The 17,961-nt window shown below is 42.9% G+C and overlaps 1 protein-coding gene across 3 annotated transcripts in view; it reads left to right on the forward strand.

Moving 5' to 3' along the window:
- The first annotated feature begins 703 nt into the window (after positions 1-703).
- Positions 704-17,961, forward strand: part of SLC9A7 (solute carrier family 9 member A7) — an 80,624-nt gene continuing 63,366 nt past the window's right edge. Inside the window, exon 1 of one of the 3 annotated variants that reach the window (XM_032100252.1) lies at positions 704-1,110. In XM_032100252.1, coding sequence (XP_031956143.1) covers positions 837-1,110 — 274 coding nt within the window. In that variant the 5' untranslated portion in view covers positions 704-836. The remainder of the gene's footprint in view (positions 1,111-17,961) is intronic. The other 2 variants (XM_032100250.1, XM_032100251.1) reach the window with 2 other exon arrangements.

Consider the following 17,961-nt stretch of genomic DNA (forward strand, 5'->3'; position numbering starts at 1 on the left):
CCAACCAACCCCCAAAACAAAAACAAACCCAGTTTTACAGCTGTTTGTATTTCTTTAAACCCAAACAATTTCATTACTCAGTATTTCATCTTTTAAAGGTGTTGCGATTCATTTAAGGAAAAAAAAAAAACTAAAGGAGAAAGTGTTGATTTGGGGTTGCTTGCAAAAAGTGACTTTTCTTTCCTTCCCTTAAATTGAGATTATTTTTAAAACAGTAAACATATGTTGTTTTTTACTGAAAAGAAAAAGATTTCAAGTGAAAATTGCTGACTAGCTCTCTATTCATTTCCTACAATTGTCTTGCCTTCTAAAAGCAAATGTCCAGTAGGATGTACCTGGATGAAAACCTTCAAGTTGGCAAGGTGGTCTCTGGGGTGATGATTTCCAACACCGCCCCGGTGTCAGAGCCGCTCACAGGTTCTACTTTCACCGCGGGGAGGGAGAGCGGCACCGGCACCGCAGCTCTGCCCGCGCCGCCGAGGCGGCACCTGGAGCTCCCGGAGCAAAACCAGCCCCGCGGGGGCGGGGGGGGAAATCCCACCCACCCCTTCACCTCCGCCGGGCGGGGCAGGCCGGGCCGGGAACTGGAGAAGCAGCGACACTGCGTCCTCACGGCGAACCAGCATTCGCTGCCCGGCCGAGGCGAGCGCCGGCGGGGCTGCGCCTTTAAGGGGCTGGGGGAGGCGGCGGCGGCGGCGGGCGGGCTCCTGCGCGCCGGGGTCGCCCCTCTCGCCGTCCTTCTTTCCTTCCCCCGCCAGCCAGGCGGGCGGTGGGCAGTGCCCGCGGGCCGCCGCCGGAGTGAGACGGGGCACCGCGACATCCCGGCTCCCGCAGCCATGGCCGAGTCCCTGCGCCGCCGGCTCCCGCTGCTCCTGCTGCTCCTGCTGGCGGCCGGGGGGCTGCGAGCGGCGGAGCGGAGCGGCGGCAGCAGCAGCAGCAGCGCCATGGAGGAGCTCGCCACCGAGAAGGAGGCGGAGGAGAGCCACCGGCAGGACAGCGTGAGCCTGCTCACCTTCATCCTGCTCCTCACCCTCACCATCCTCACCATCTGGCTCTTCAAGCACCGCCGCGTCCGCTTCCTCCACGAGACCGGCCTGGCCATGATCTACGGTGAGTCCCGCCGGGGCCGCGGCACCGCCCGCGCCTCAGCCCCAGGTCTCAGCCCCGGCAGGTGCCGGGAGGGGCCGGGGGTGGCGGCGGGCCCGGTACCGGCCGTGCCCCTCCGTGCCGCCGGAGGAGCACCGAGCCGCTGCGGCTGGCGGGCGGCAGCGCCCGGGTAGGCCAAGCCCCGGGCAGGGGGAGCCCCTCGCCGCAGAGCTCGACAGTCTCCGCCGGTGCTCCTGGGTCCCCTCCCCTCGCCGGTGCTTTTCCTGGGGCTGGGGACAGAAGGACACTGAGGGGGAACACGCGGTCCGCAGCCTCCCGTGCGGCAGCGGAGCGCTGTCCTGCGGGAAGGTGCGCCCCACCGCCGTGGCCGTGCTGCCGGGGACAGCACTCCAGTGACCCTTCCCGCTGCAGAAAGGCAGCTGGCCGGCAGTACACTTCAGCAGCATGGAGTGCGGAGCCGTGCAAGTCATCGCGGCGATGACTTTGGAAAGCGCCATCGCGCTGTCCTCGCCGTGCTGTGGCCGCACAGCGCGGAAAGGAGCGTGTTTAGCCTCCGGGTTTGGTCCCTGGCTGTCGGCGCCCTGCTGTCACTGGCGGCCCGCGTTTGCGGATCCTGGCTGACCGCAGTGCCACCAGACACCCCGACACTGTTCGCGGCTCATCCCGAGCCCTCCTCGTGGAACGAGGGCTGTACTGAGTTGAGTTCGCCCACTCCAGGCCCCTCTCCTCGGTGGATATGAGTAAAGGGACAGTAAATCCTTCAGGAGAAGTTGTCTGTCTCCCCTGCGATGTGGGGCTGATGGTCCAGAGGAGCCGGGTTCTGCTGGAAAATGTTAATGGTGCTGGTCTGCTCTCCCTGGTGCTGTGAATGCCTGGCGCAGAGGGCGGCAGGTGAGCCTGAACTGGGGACGCAGAGCCACGGTTGTATTCGCTGCGCAGTTTGCTACGCAGAGCGTAGTGGGTTGCGCTGAAGAGCAGCCATCCATTTGAAAAATTATTTGTCTGCTGGTGATTGGCTACTGCCACAAGTGCCGAGGGCACTTCTTCTCCTGCGCCAGCAGAATCTGTTCCTGCTGAATCATGTGAAACACCTGCCCGATGTTGATCGGGATAAGCATATTGAGTGTAAACATACATGAGAAATTCAGCACTCGAGGGGAGGGGGAAAGTGAAGCGTTTCCTCCGCGATGACTACTACTGCTCTTGAGAGCTATGTGACTGCTTGCAAAGCAGTGGAATTTTCCTCTGCTGATGCTTCTCTTAAACCATCCCAATTTGCTCTTAGTCACTGATCTCCTTGCTGCATTGCTGTGTACTTTACATATGCTCATTGCTGAAAACCAACAAATTAACAACTGGCATGTAAGTAAGTTATGCGTTGGCATGATAATGCTTAGCAGCTGAAGAGTGCCCAGGAGACAGTAGATTAACTGTCTGTATTGATTGGAAAAGAGACAGGGTAAGGTGGTATTGAAGGTGTTTAGGTATTACCCTAGTGTTGTCACCTTTGGAAACTTCATTTATGATGTTTTACGATCATTTCAGTGGCTTAGTTTATGCTGAAAATCTTGTGTATGTGGGTGTGCTAATGCATGCAATACAAGTGTCAGGGCATCAAGGGCATTTGGGTTTGTGTTTTGATGAGCTGCATGGGAAATGAGAAATTGTTCAACTGGAGGCATTCTGCCTCTTATTAAACTCAAATTAGTTTGCTTTAACACACAGTTCCTGATCTGTGAAAGGGGTGTTAGGTTCCCAGTTTGATGTACAAGTGCTGAAATTTTGTCTTAGGAAAGGCACTATGCTATGTCTTTTCAGCCCCACTGGCAGCATCCAAAAAAGAGTAATTGGCTCAAACTATTGCATTTTCTAGGTGTGCCCTCACTTAAATAATTTTGCTTTCATAGATCATTCCTCAATAATTTTGCTTTCATAGATCATTCCTCAATACACTTGCCTTCTAAATGAGTCCCCTTATTATATCAAAATACATGGTGTTCTGCCCCCAAACAAACTGACTCTTGCCTTGTCATGGCAAATATCCCAGGAAATGTATTTAGCGAGTTCAGTTCCTACCTAACATGATTCGCCTCCATTCTGGTAAAGCTCTGCTGAGACCTGGCTTCACTTAAGCATTTCGCAGACTTTCTCTAGAGGGAAAAGAATAACACAGCAAGTGCCATAGTAACTTTCTGTTATAGTTCTGATAACTGGGTTTAAGTCTCCTCTTCCTTCCTTGTTGCTTAAAAGACAGCAGTTAAACTGATAGATGGGTTTCTATTTTGCTGATAACTTGCTATCTAAGAAATGCACTTTTAAAAAAACTATATATGTATTTAAAGTGCATATGTTTGATTGGTCTGCCTTAAACACAAAATGATAAGGCAATATGCCAGTTTGTAGTCCTAAAAGCACAAGTATCTATTTAGCTTATAAAGTGCAAAATACAATTAAATTCTAGTGTTGAAACTACAACAAAGGTGCTGCTCTGTGGAAGTTAAATACTAGCAAATATCAGCTGCTCCAGCAACAGTATTGCTAATATTGCTAATGCAAGTTATTATGGAGCAATTAAAAAATCCAATACAATGCGAGCAAACACCAATCCACAAAAGAGAAATTAAGGAATTGAAACTTTGTTGACACATGTATTTCAACTTGTGATAATGACTGTGATGCTTGCTTTTCTTAGCATTGGTCTGAGTTGGAGGATGAAGTGTTCCGAGACATGTTTGTCCTGAAGAGGTTCACTGGCGACTTAGTTTTGCAGGCTTCTTGGTTCTCTGCTGAGAAGCATCACCGTGTGGTAGGAGCAACAGGACGTGATGGGCCGTGCACCTGGACAGCTCAGGGTGGACTTAAGGGTGGGAAGTGGTGGTGGCCCCTGGTACTCTGCTCCTTAGGAGGCAGCTGTCTGGATATGTAGATGTTTCCCAGCAGATCCAGTGGTATCACTGCCAGTAGGCAATTACTTTGTCCCTTTTCATAAGTGATAATTCAGGCAACTGGACACCCATGAATCAGCATAGGTGTCAGTCCCATCAGGTACCTGCTTGTCCGTGGGGTTGTTCTGGAATGTCGGGGGGCCACATGTGCTAGTGCTGCAGAGAAAAGTAAAAGCAAACTGAACCTGGGTACAGTGAAAGAAAAAGAATCTATGAAGAGGAATAGATTACCTTTTGTGGAACACAAATGAGAGAAAAGCTGTAACATTGTATCTGTTCTGGAATACTCTGTATCAGACTAAGTTTCTGTATCCACAGAGTAATATACAGAAAAGGTCTATTTTTAGTTCATCTGGCTGCAGTGCTCTCTGTTAGAATTCTAGTATCTATCTACTCATGCTAGAGATGACCTAACTCATCTCCACTGCCAGCAAAATAATGTTAGTCTTGGTTTTTAATAAGCCCCTTTGGCATAAGCCTCCTAATACTAGGTTTAGGATCATAACTGAGCACCCAGTTTTGAGAACATTATCCTTTCTCTGGCAACCTGCTTGTTCTTCCCGAATATTATTTTAAATCACTTTGTTACAGGCTTTTAAGGTAAGTATTGCTCAATTTTTTTGGCTGCTCAGTATGTTTTAATTGTAATACAAATCTTTTCTATGAGCTTGCTTTATGGCCCGTGACTGGGTGGAAAAACTATAAATTCTTCTTGTGAGAGAAATTTAGAAGAAATGCTATATAGCTTTTATTAACCTACATGTATTTCAAGTTTGCTCTTCAGGCAGGGGTAGTTGGATAGCTTATAAATTGCTGGTGTTTCTGAAATATCTTTGGAGTACAATTCATCTGTAGTCCTCATGACCGTGCATTTGGGTTGCTTTGTTTGTGTAGGTTAGGGTTTTGTTGTTGTTACTGTGGGTTTGGGGGTTTTGTTAATTTGTTTTTATAAGGGCAGTGTATTTAATTAAGATAAATTAGTTCATTTTTATGTTTGTTAACTTCATCTTCATGAGAAGTTCTATCAAACCAACACCAGAATACCATCTGATCATGGCATAAGCCAGAGAAGAGAGAAATGGCAACTTGGATTTCTTTTGTGTGAGGAAGCCTTTGGTGACATACCTGGCTGTTAAAGTTGGTACTGCTCTGAAGCACCGTGTAATTGTAGGAACCACACGGAGGCTGAAGGGGAAAGGTGTTCCTCTGCATGTACTGTAATTCTCATCTGAATTAGAAAGTTATCACAAACAGATGGCAGATCTGTAATACCACAGAGCTCACACGCCTGCCTGCCTTCTGCTCCTGCGTGAGTGCTCTGGTTGGGTTGGTTGGAGTGTGCTGAGCTGAGAGGAGGTAACCCATATGTGGTACACAAGCTTGTAGTCAGAGTGAGGTGGTTCCATGACAGGTTAGTGTTGCACTTATCTGGCCCTGTAGGAGCTTGAGGTTTTCCTTCTTCCCCTTCAAAATATTTCTCTTGGAACCACTTCCAGTTTTTCTTTGCTATTTTGCAATAGAAATATGTCTCTGTACAGGTCCTCCAATGATTCTCCCTGAAAGAACACAAGGACTGATCTGATCTGTAGATGCAGAGCATCTGCAGCTACTCTAGTAATTTCTGCTCTTGGCGCAAATGAGGAAATGGAAAAGGAGATGGTGAGGGAGTATACAAAAGCTATCAAGTCTAACAGGATGCCCAAAATTACTTCTCAGGTGCTGATGGTGTCCCCATCTTGGTGCTTCTTTACTTAGTCTTTGGCGTCTATGTTTTTGGGAAGAGGTTAATGGGAGAGATCAGGTCTGGATTTTCACCTGCCTCCTTTTTGTTTGGTAAAGTAGGGCTTTGTTTTAAAGATGGCCAGAGAAAAGTGACAGGGAAAGTTTCCTTGGCTGTGTTAAGAAAAATCTGTGTGGCAACTGGTGCGTAATCTTATCTCTGGATTTCACAATACTGCACTGTAAATTTTCTGTAATGAACTGTAATTGGTCATTCAAACAGCTTGAACAGTTCAGATACTGTTCTTTTAGATATTTAATTTAAAAGTATTGTGCTGAACAGAAGTGGTTATAGCTGTGTATTCCTTTGTAGTGTATCTTTAATAGTTCTTTCTCACTTCCTGTGCCATAGAAACATTAGAACACCTGAACGCTGAAATTGCCTTCACCCAAAGCAATTATCCACACAGCAGGAAGTTGCTTCTGGGTCACCTGTACCACCAGCTCTGGGCAGCATTTAGGTGTATCTGTGCAACCTTTCTTAAGTACTGTGTGTCCTGGGCTCACTAACAGAGTGACTAGAGAGAACTCTAGACTTCTGCTGTGTGTGCTCCTGACACAACTGGAAACAGATGTAAGCCTTGCCCCTGACTTACTCAAACTCTCCCTTCTCAGGGGATTGGCCTTTGACTGCAAGCCGGGATGGTTTCCTGCAGCGCACAAAGATAGCTCTGGGCTTGATTCCCTGTGACTGAAAATTGTCATGGTTCAGCTAGCTATGATCCTCTTGTGTCCTCAGTCCCCACAAATCTCACTTTGTTGTTGCATAGCAGCCCTTTCCCCACTCCTTCCTTCTGAAAGTTGGCCTCCCATACCAATTGGCTCTGCAGAGTAGTTCAAAATATCTTAGAGAGTTGGGTGAAACCTTTTCCTTGCTTCTGGTAGGGAGCTATTTCCACCCCCATCTGCTGCTATCTGTACAACCATTCTCTCCATTGGGTAGAGGTGGCAGCTTCACCCTCGACTGATTTAGAAACCAGATATGTGAAGCAGGAACCTCAGCTCCACCATTATTAGAAAAGAAAGAGGATGCAATTTGCAGTCCAGAACTATGTATCTCAGCCTATTAGGGGCCAAAAGTAAAATATTTTGCAGTTCCTATCTAGGTCTTTAACAGGTGTTGTGTACCACAGATGCTCTCTCCTTGCTTACGTGCTAAAATGCTCTGAGTCCAGCACAGGGCTGCTGAGCTGCCCCTGTGTGTTCAAGAGACAACCTCAGTATGTAACTCAAGTCTGTTGTTTCCATGCTGACAGCCATAAATACCAGCTTGTAGACTTACTTTTTTTTTTTTCCCCAGCACAGAGTACTTATTTGTGACTCAGGATTAAAGCTTTATCCCCATTAAATACTGAATATAGCCTTTCTCGCCCTGCTTTAGACTAAGTGGTGTCTACATTGAAATAATGTGATACAAGCAATTTTTTTAGAACAGTATTTATGTCGAAGGGTTTTTTACTAGTGTTGTAAAGAATACATAGTCATTCTCAGCAGTTCAGATCTTTTCTGTCTACCAGAGAGAGGTAATTTAGCTAAAATGCACTGCTTTTTTCTCCCCTGTTAAAAAGCACTTCAGCCTGCAATTAACTGTGTGAAGGGAGAAAAGCAAAATTGTAGGAAACAGTTGGTTTGTGGGTTTTTTTTACCATGTCCTGAAATCATACAATTCACTTTACTTTAGAAGTACCTTAAGGCCCTTGGGAGTTATAGTGGAAGAAACTGTTGCGGTTTTTTTTTCTTTTATTGGGGAGAAGGAGTTGAAGGCTCCCTCTAAATTAAAGTTGAGGAGATGAACTGTGTTCTTAGCCAGAGGAGATATGTGGTTTCTTGTGCTTTTTTCATGGCTTTGGTATTCCATGTTCATTTTCAAAGGCTGGGTGTAAGCTCTTCATTTCTCTTGATGCAGATGTGTGTGTGTGATACATGGAGAAAGATCACACCCCTCTCCTGGCAGAGCTCTTGTGGATGCAGTGCTGCTGCCAGGAGTGTCCGTGGGCTTGGCTACACTGCTACCCCTGATGGCTCAGCAATGGGGTAGATCTGCTGCCACAGGAGGGTCCTGGCCCTAATGCCACACTGGTGGGACTTGCAGGTCTGCTGTAGTCCGGGCTACTTTTCCACAGCTGCCACTTTCTCTGTTTGTAGCTTTTTTCAAAATGCCTCTTCCTTGTTGAAATAGGTCTGTAGTAGATGGCTTTAAAGGCAGCTGAAGGCACTCAGATACCTGTTGCATATTGTAAGTGCACACTATGAGCATATTACTGATTCCTCCTCTGTTACCTTGCAAGCTCCTTGAGGGGGGAGCTTGAACAGCAAAGCTGTGGGTCTTGGTGGGGTGGCTTTGTGGAAATATTTAAATAAAGTGGTCTGCTTAATCAGAATGCCATGTCTTTCCATAGCTGTCTTCACTTCTCCTTTAGACTTAAAAAAATAAGTTAGGATTGAGGAGATTTTTTAAAAAGTAAGTTTGACATGTTCACCTGCTCTTTTACTATGAAGTTGGGGGACTATTCTTAAAAAAAGGGGTGGAAACAAAGGAGCATGGTACAAATGTATTCTAAAATGCAATTAACTTGTCTATGCATAAGATGACAGTCTTCAATGTGCTGGCTGATTTTGGAAGCGTGGTGTGTGCACCTGCATGTCTTCCCATCAGTAGCTATCTGAAGAGAAAGCTGCTTGTGTGGCTTGGTGTCACCTTCGTGTGAGAGCCTTCCCTGTGTCAGCTCTGCAGCAGGACACGCCGTGTCCATGAGCAGTGCCAACACACTGTGAATGTAGTTATTGCTTCTGAGGCTTGGAGGCTGTTCCATTAATTCAAGAATTGGATTAAATATGAAAACTGCTGTTAACCTTTGCCATTGCTTTGAATATGAGATACTAACAGAAAGATGTTATAACTGATGATAGTTTAAAAATAGCAAGTGTCCCACATGGATATGACTAGCTTTTGGTTTTCACTCAGAATCCATTAGAATGAATGCTATCTGCTTCCACACCAATTCTAAGAAATTATTTCCCCCACACATACACTTCTTAGCACTTGATATCAAGTCCTTCAGTAGTGAAAGGGGGACCTGCATTTTAAATGCCATATGCCTCTCTGCTGTTGTTTTACTGCTGCACAATCCTTCCTATTTCTCATTCCTTTGTGTCAGTCTTCTTTGTACTTACTTATTGTGTAATGGCCTTACTCTGAAAAGATTTTCCTTATCCATGAGACAACTTGACTCTTCTTAAAATGCCTTCTTAGTGAGTGAATTGTTAATGTTTAGCCACAGAATCCACCCTCTGCTGCAGTTAGAGAACTTGCTTTACAGTCTTTGCTGAAGAAAACCTCACACTTGTCCCTTCCAAAACTCTGCTGAGTATGGAGATCATGTATTTACATTCCTTGTATACCCAGCACTGTTACTTGCAGTCTCAGGATCTGGCTGATTAAGTAGGTGAACTACAAACTCTACTTTTATCTAGTGTGAAGTATTAAAAATTACATTTGGAGAAGTAGAGGCTTCATATGGGCATCTTTGAAAGTGATCTGGATTGGCTTTTCCATGTAATGGCAATTCACCAAAGACTTACTTAGGTTCTGGCTTGCTGATACTGTGTTTGCTTCTCTGTGTAGGAGCAATGAAGCTGATAGCTTAAAGTGGTTGAGAGAGAATACAGTTCATGCTGTATTTGTGTTTGCTACTAGATGCTATATTTAAACTGGTTATTCATGGCTTGAAATACCAACTTATTTTAATTGGCTTTTAGCTTTGCTGTGTAATTGATGCTTTCAAAGTATCCTTTAGAAGTTAGGCTCCCTAGAGGAGTTCAAAGTAGCAAACACAGAGGGCTCCCTGGCTAGCTGGGAGGAAAGGGTATTCACAGGCGTGGAGTTGGCATCACGGGCTACACCGCAGTTTTGCACTGTCTGGAAAATACAAGAATAACACGGAAGAAGAAAACTGGTGTAAAGGTTTATTTCTGTTGGGGAAGTGCCACCTGATTGTTTCTCCTGGGTTATCTTTGGTATTTTAATTTATTATTATGTAATGTTACATATTAAGAGAAGAGGAGGCTGACTGTAAGTGACCTTCCACAAGACATGCCTGGCAGGGCTGGCTGTAGCATCCTCTCCTGGCTCACAAAATTCAAGCAGGCACTTCTGCTTGTTCAGTTTGTCTTGAAGACTTATACTTTGACAGTCACCTTTATACTGCTGCACAGCATAAAAGGTGTGGCTTTGTCATTCCTGTCTGCAATACTGGTGTCTTACAGGGAACGTATCCCCACCAGACACGGGTTACAATGAATCATTCTTGGAAGAAGATGGGTATTTTGAAGATGTGTTTTGTGTGAAATAATGTTAAATCTGGAATAGACTTTTATATAGGTAACTGAGTGCCAGGACACTGTTTCAGGTTAAGCTTTATTGCTTTTGGTCTCTGCACAGTAGTATGTCTGACTTGGCAAAAATTTGTTTATGAATTTCATTTTTATATCTGGAGACTTTTGACCTTCTTTCAACCATGTTCACTTGTGTTAAAGCAATGTGTATACACACACACAATCTCTTTCTGATTATCTTTTACAGAGATACGTAGATATAAAATTAATCTTTTCCTCAGCACTGCATGACTGAAGAGTTAGTGAGTGATTTCCTAATGATGATCTGCTTGTTAAGCTGCAGTAACAAAATATAATTGCAGCATACTCTGATTATACATGTGCCTGCACGAAACAGAAAATGTCAACATAGATATCTTGGTGATACTTAGTACTTGATTATGTCCCCCATTTCCTCAGGGAGCCATAAAAAGGGTTTATTGCTTTTGCTGGCAAATGCTTGAGTATACTTATTTCAGCATTTTCATTTTTTGATCCTAATGGCTTTGGGATCTCTTCCAAAGTACAAAAGATGGGACAGTGACATCTTTCTGTTCTCTGTACTTCAAACACAAATATCTAATCTCGTTGCATCAGGTGCTTATGATGTTAGATAGTGTTTTGTCAAACCTAATTATGGACAGGGGAAACTTTGCGTTAATTGTTGTTCATATAGATGACATAGCCCCTCTCCTAAAGACTGAAATTTGGGGCAGGAGGTATAAGCACAATCTGCTTTGCATTTATGATCACTTTATTCTTAGCCTGTGGAAGCTAAGGCCCCCTATCAGGCTCTCAACCTTCTAGGAACTGCTTAAACTTAGAGTTATATTCTTAAAACAAAAAACAGACAAACCTAAAATCTGTCTCTGAAGCATTAGGTTTGCTAAGCTCACTAGCCAAAGTCAGAGGTGGTCTTTACTTCTCTGTTAGCAGGCCACAAGTTGTTTTTCTGCATTAGGTACCTAATTAGGTAACTCTGCCTCAATTCTAAGAGGCAGTTGAGATTCCCACAACTTTTGGAGCATGGTGTCTATACAAATTTTGTTAGCCTCCTTTTGCTCTTCTTTCTTCATTCTCATGATGCTGGCACGTTAAGTCTTGCTCTCCAGTGGTTCCTGTGGGTATTACTATTGTCGTGTATTTTAGCTCTCCTAGAAATTGTATTATGCTGACTGCCTGCTTTTTTGTGGGAATCTCCTAACACTCTTTCCTTGTTACTTCACTTCTCCCCACAGTGCATCCAATAGCTTATTTTAAAGCTGACAGCCTGGATTCCTCTCCATACATCAGACCTACTTTTTTTTTTTTTTCTCCCAATCTAAACTAAAAAGCTTTGCTCACTTCCCTGCCTCATGGAAATGTGAGGATTGGCTCAAGATCAGAATGGCTGAAATAGCTTATCATTTCTATCTTCCTCCTGCAACCACATGAAGACATCACTGTGACTGATTCCCCCGACCACAGATGAAACTGTCTGTGCCTTGTCTTCGCCTATAAGCTGTGTAGGTCGAGGTAACATATGAGTAAAGTAGTGTCTCTCTACACATCTACAGTCCAGGCTTTCATTTCAACATTGGCTCCTTTGATGTTCTGGTTCTCAAGGCACAGGAGAATTTTGTTCAGATTAAACTTTTGCTGTTTGTGTTATAAGAAACTTTTTTCCTTAGCCTTCTCATGCTTTGTTGCTGTGTTCTCAGCTGTCCTCAGTAAAGTGAAAGATAAAGATGCCTCTCTCTCTGTGACCATTTAATCATAACAAGAATCAAACTAACATTTTTCAATTTGCTAATAGACTGTGTCCGGACCAAGACCTAGTTTTTAGTTCTTATACTTTAAAAAAATGCTTAAAGTTTGACTCATGAGCAACATATGGATGTCCCAGCTATGAGAAGAAAACTTGGACCATTGAGACTATTTACCACCAGGGTTATATTATAGAATTTTCCTTGACAGTCAGCAAGGAAATTTGAGGTAATTTGTAATGTTTATATTAAGTAACAAATTTGTAACAAGTTTGTAAAAAACCCCATCTCTCAGTGATCTAAAGCTTCCAAGCTCTTCAGAACCCTTAATTGTAGAAAAGGACAATGCATAAGAAAAATAATTTGAGCTTTTATAATTATGTCAAAGTGCCAGAATCCAAATGATGCAATACGTGCATGGCATTTTTGATCCTTGAACAGATCACATTTGACCCATGTGTGTGCACCCACACACAGCATGCACAGCTCAGAGTTGAATTGCTCACTTTCCAGAATAGCCTGTTCTTGTCTAATACTCTATCTGAGCACAGAGACAGATTTCTGATGCTTCACTTGATTGGAAACAGTGTTTTCTTGCATTTGATTTAGTATAGAGAATACACCATTTTACATGTGGATATGGTATTTTTTTAATGGCACCAGAAAAACTTGTCAGCTAAAACTCAGGTTCTTCTTTCTGTTGTCCTGATACATAAACTGAGTGTATGTTGTGTGGAGAATATAAAAAGTCTGTGAATCATATACTGAGATAAATATATGACTGATGGAAAGCTGATACACCTGAAGTTAATAGTTAGGTGTACTCCTAAATTTAACTGTTTTCATTGTAGGTTGTTTGCCTGTTACATTGTATTTGCCTTACTGGTTGAGAGACTTGAAACAGCAGCTTGTTGACAAATGCAGATTTATGGGAAGTTCCTGCTCAAACAGGGCAGCGGTTCCGAGGCGGTGGACTGGTGCAACAAGGAGGGTGTTCTAGAGCTGTTAAAAAGGTTTGGGAAGACATTATTTATTTCTGTTATCAGCCGTTTGCCAGAGGTCCATTCCATAATGCTGGGCTTCAAAGTTAAGGAAAATTAATTTGAAAACAATGCCCTATTTTTAAAATGTCTGAGATGTCTGGAACAAAGCTCATTTTCATACTGTAACTTGAACTGACCAAGTTCCTTGGAGTAGGAGTTACTACTGGGATGTCACATTTGCAGGACATGTTCTGTTAGACAAGTAGTTGTATTGGCCAGGAAAATTTATCTATGACTTAGGGTTTCATGGGCTTGAGGATGAAGCAGTCTTGTTGTAAGTTGCAGTGAGCAGGAGGTCAGCCAGTACCGAAGAAGTCACCTAACCTGGCCAGAAGTTGCAGAACATATTCCTGCAGCAACAGGTACCCCAAGGAGAAATGCTTGGCTGAACTGTGTCTGCAGAAGGAGATGTAGCCAAGGTGAAGGCAGAGGACTCAGTCAGGCTTATTGAAATGGACTGAGATGCTGGCTATGGGAAGACAGAAATATTTGGGGGGGGATATGGATTTTTTTTTAGGGGTGGAAAATCAATGGCTGAAAAACTAGAAGCATCTCTGCAAAGAACAAAATATTCTGATTTACTAGACTAGTTTTCCTTGCTATATTTCTGTGCTATTTGTTTGACCTTTATATTTGGTCTGTGGGTCACAGTCCAGTAACCTCAAACCTTTGAGGTAATAAATAGGAAATCCTGAAAAAGAACACTTTCTCTTAGGAATTTAACTGAGGAGGGGGCTCCTGGCTGTGAATGGGTTTAGGCTGTTGAGATATATAATGACAAAGGTCTTCAGAAGCCAATGTCAGTTGCACCATCTCTGAACCACCACAAGTAAATTGTTCAGCCCTCAAAAATATTTTTAGTCACCTGTTTATGCTGCTGCTTTTTTTCTTTGTACTTCTGCTTGCTTGGTACACCTACAGGAACAGCGTGATAGCAGGGAGTAGGGGAATAGTTGGGCTACTGATGTTCATCAGCCTGAAGTTAGAACCCAGTTTTTATAAAAAATTTTTATAAACTGCATGTTTATATGGGATGGAAAAACAGTTCCTGTGTGTATTTACAGCTCCATGAAATACGAAGTATCCAAGCATTGTAAAACCTTTTGATTTTAATTTTTGCCTTTCAAAGATGGAAAATTATACTAGATCTGAAGTGCAACAGGAAAGGTTTGCACAAGATCGCTTGGGAAACTCACAGCTGATTCAGATCGTGAGCTGTGATTCTGTCTTTACTCAGTGATTTCCATCAGCGTTGTCTTTACAGTTCCAGGAAAAGCGGAACCTCTACTCTGAAGCAGTCAATGCTGTGCATGCTCTTTGCTCTTAAGGATCACACAGGGCCCCAGCTAAACACGATCTGACTTTGCAGATCTACCTGTGCCTGCAACACGCCCATACTCTTTTCTTTATCGTCGCGATGCAAAGCGGGTAGGCTGCCATCTCTCTTCGGGGACAAGTGTGAATTAGAGAGCATGGGGCTGCTGGAGTGCCCTTCTCTGTGGCTGGGTCTTAACCTGGCACAGAGGAGAGGAGTGACTTCTTGTGGCCTTTTTTTCTAGTCAACAGTTATAAAAAGAGCTGACTAATTTTTTTTCTTTTCAAGGGTGTCTGAGTATTGGTAAAACAATTAATGGGGGGTTTCCTGGGTGCTGTGTGGGGTTTTTGGTGTTTGCCACAAGTGTCTTAATATTGGGCATTGTGTGCATTACTCGTGTTGCAAGATTCTCTCAGTCCTTTATTTCCATTTGATTTGGTGCAAATTTTTAGTTACTGTTATGGCAGAAAAATTGTGGTCCACCTTGTTAACTTTCAGTTGAATTTAATGGTGAATTTTCCACTTAGACTGCTGGAAAATATGATCTTTTACTCAGGGAGTAATCAAAACTGAATCCAGTCCTCAAAGGAAATATTTTAGTACTGACCAGTCATTATGCAGGATAATGAATATGTGGATTTTATATATGTAGTGATATTGTCTGCCATTTTTTTTTAATTGTTATGTTTGTGGTCTAAAACTTGGCAGCCTGACACTCTGAGTGTTTTCCCAAGGATCTGGCAGTTCAGTCTGTCAGTATTTAGCATGAGCAGTTGGGCGCACCTTTTGTCAATGCTTTGCTATTATAACAAATGTGACACTTTCTCCTGCACCCATCTGGATCTCATAGCCTAAAACGTTATGGTCGCAATGATAATGCTGTGCTCATCCCCAAAGTTCTATTGTTCCTTTTGAAATATTACAGCCATTTATTCCAGAAGAATATGGGAGGCTGAAGAGTCTATTTGCTTTCTCAGGATAATTATCTCCAATCCCAAAACTGGTTCTCTATACTTTCGTCTAATAGCTAGGTAACACTTCGCTGTAAGGAGCAGTTATCCAATTTGATCTCCCATTTATTGTTGCTTAACCTGCTCATATTTCATAACAATTCCTCTTGCTTAAATTGATACAGCTTGTTAAAAGCTTTGCAAAAAAAATATGTCTTTTTACTGGGTTGCATTTGCAATTGTGTAATATATTTTTAGAATTTGGGAGAAATTTTTTTGTTTGTGTTGGGTTCTAGCAAAAGCACGGTGAAGCTGGTTTTGCCTGCTGCTGAGGAAAGGCTCACTGAAGCAGTAATTCTCTTGAGGTCCTTGGCATGAATAGGCATTGCAGTAATAATTTTTCTTTTCTAAAGAACTATTTTAATTGCTGCAGCTTCAGAACACATCATTGTCAGGACCTGACATGAACATACTTTTGTACAGAAGCAACAGAAATCTCTGCAATACCTGCACCAATGTTTCAGCGTATCTGTAACCTCTTCTATATTTTTGTCATTCCTTCTTTCTGTGAGTTACTGATGCCTAAATAAAAAGGAGTGGGGAAAGGTAGCTTTTCTCTGTATTTGGGAGGGAAGGTACTGTGAAACAACTTTATTCATACAGAAGCACATGTGGTTTTTTAAATACAGCATTTAAATGCTGCAGTGCTTCATAAACCATTTTGACTCAATTTCCACCATTTTCCTGTTTTGTTTGTAATATGTATGTTTTCTAGCCGACAATTGTACAGATCAGCAAATCTTCAGTGCGTGCTCTGAAAGCTTGGATTTCCTTTGGATGGATTCTCATTATGGCCCTATTGCCATTCTTTACAATCTGAAGAAAGCCTGCATTCATAAGGATTACTGCATCTGCAAAGGATGAAGAATAAGTAGGAATGATGAACTCCAGCGGTCATGAATGGGCAGATTGTCCCAGGCATTTATTCAGTTGTCAGTATATCGTGGAGTATTTGGGCTGAAAAAAATGTTAGCATTGGGTGACATACTCATTTTATTAAAAGCATAGTAGAGTACTCAGAGAAGGTGTATAATCCAAGACACACTAGTACAGCACATGCTGTCTCTCTTCCTAAGTGTGATTGATTTGTTTATTTCTCACTGAAAGCTTGTAATTTTAGATTTTAATTCTACTTTCCATTGCTAGCTGTGCTTGTCTTATCAGACAAGTCTTATCAAAAAGGTGCTTGTAATTCTGAGTGGGATGCTGCACTGTGTTATGCCAGGAGCACTGAACAAGAAACACTTTGCTGTGCTGGCTGAAGATCAGAGTTGATTCTGGAGTCTGAAATGTTCCCTGTGTTTCTCAAATATAAATAGTACTGTGACCAAGAGCTGTGTGCCTTCAGATTCCAATTTGCCCTTGATGTTGTAGGTGTTGGTAAATGCAGATTTTTTTCCATCATGTTTGGATAAAGAACTTTAGCAATTTTATCCTCAGTAATAAAAGTCTCTTCTGCATAAGATATTAATCAGGAGTAAACGGTCACTGGGCAGTTGCTGTACTCTTACGTGGCATGCAGCACTTCCCAGTGCTCCGTTACCGGAGCAAGTCAAGGAATATCTCATGTTAACAGTCTGGTTCAACTACAACCAGCACTTCAAATAAATAAAACATAGGAAGATACTTAAAATAGAGAATTAAAGTGAAATTGTTTGGTAAATGTTTTGGAGACTATGTGTGAGTAGTGTGTCTGGCACAGGCATGTCTTGACTGCCTGGGGCTTCTGATTTCATTGGCAGTAGCTGGTTTAGCAACTGCACAAACCAAATATAACACCTGTTAATGCTGTAGAAAAATACAGCATTTCAGTGAGTGTCATTTATTACATACAGTATTAATATTCTGGTCTGAAAAAGGTTTCCTTGCCTTTGAGATTTCACTGTGGAATCTCGTCCGGTTGAGTCAACAAGTAAATATAGGGACTTTGATACAGCTACTGAAGTTGTCAACGTTAGTGGTGCTTTTTGAAGACAATCTTCTCTGAACAGTATTTTGCTACTGGTAGTTTGTTACTGACAACTCTTGCATGAAGGCCTTTGAATAGCAAACTAAGAACTTGAAAACAGCAGCTGTTTCAGAGAGAGGGAGAGAGAGGAAAGGAAGCAAGCCCTTTTCCCTTGATGAAGACACAGTACTAGATGAGACACCTAGGTGCATATTTTGAATACAGTTTTCTTCAGATTTTCAGTGAAATTATTTTGTATGCACTTGCCATTTTTAGGATCTTTGCTAGTACTAGACTTGAGCACACAGTGGTGTGCTTTTTTGCAGTTCTCTGCTAATGTACGTGTGTTCCCTGGTTTGACAGGAATTGGTGTGACTGCATTTCCTGATATCAGGACATCTGTGATTATTGCTCATAGATGTTGTTAATTGAATATTTGCACTTCTGTAGACATCAGTTGCCCAGCTGTTACCTGTCAGGCTGGATTTGTATTACCATAGCCATGTCACAGATAACATTTTTTTCATGTTCCTACTTGATGATTTTGACAGGTCACACTGAAGGACTGGACTGTATAGTATGTGTGTATCAACCAGCTTCCATGCTACTTCTGTCACAGAAAACTGAATAACAATGTCCAATATTACTATATCCCATGTTCATGTGGACTCCTAGGATATTTCACCAGGTCTTGG

This window comes from Corvus moneduloides, chromosome 2 (assembly GCF_009650955.1).
Source record: "Corvus moneduloides isolate bCorMon1 chromosome 2, bCorMon1.pri, whole genome shotgun sequence".
Taxonomy (NCBI): domain Eukaryota; kingdom Metazoa; phylum Chordata; class Aves; order Passeriformes; family Corvidae; genus Corvus; species Corvus moneduloides.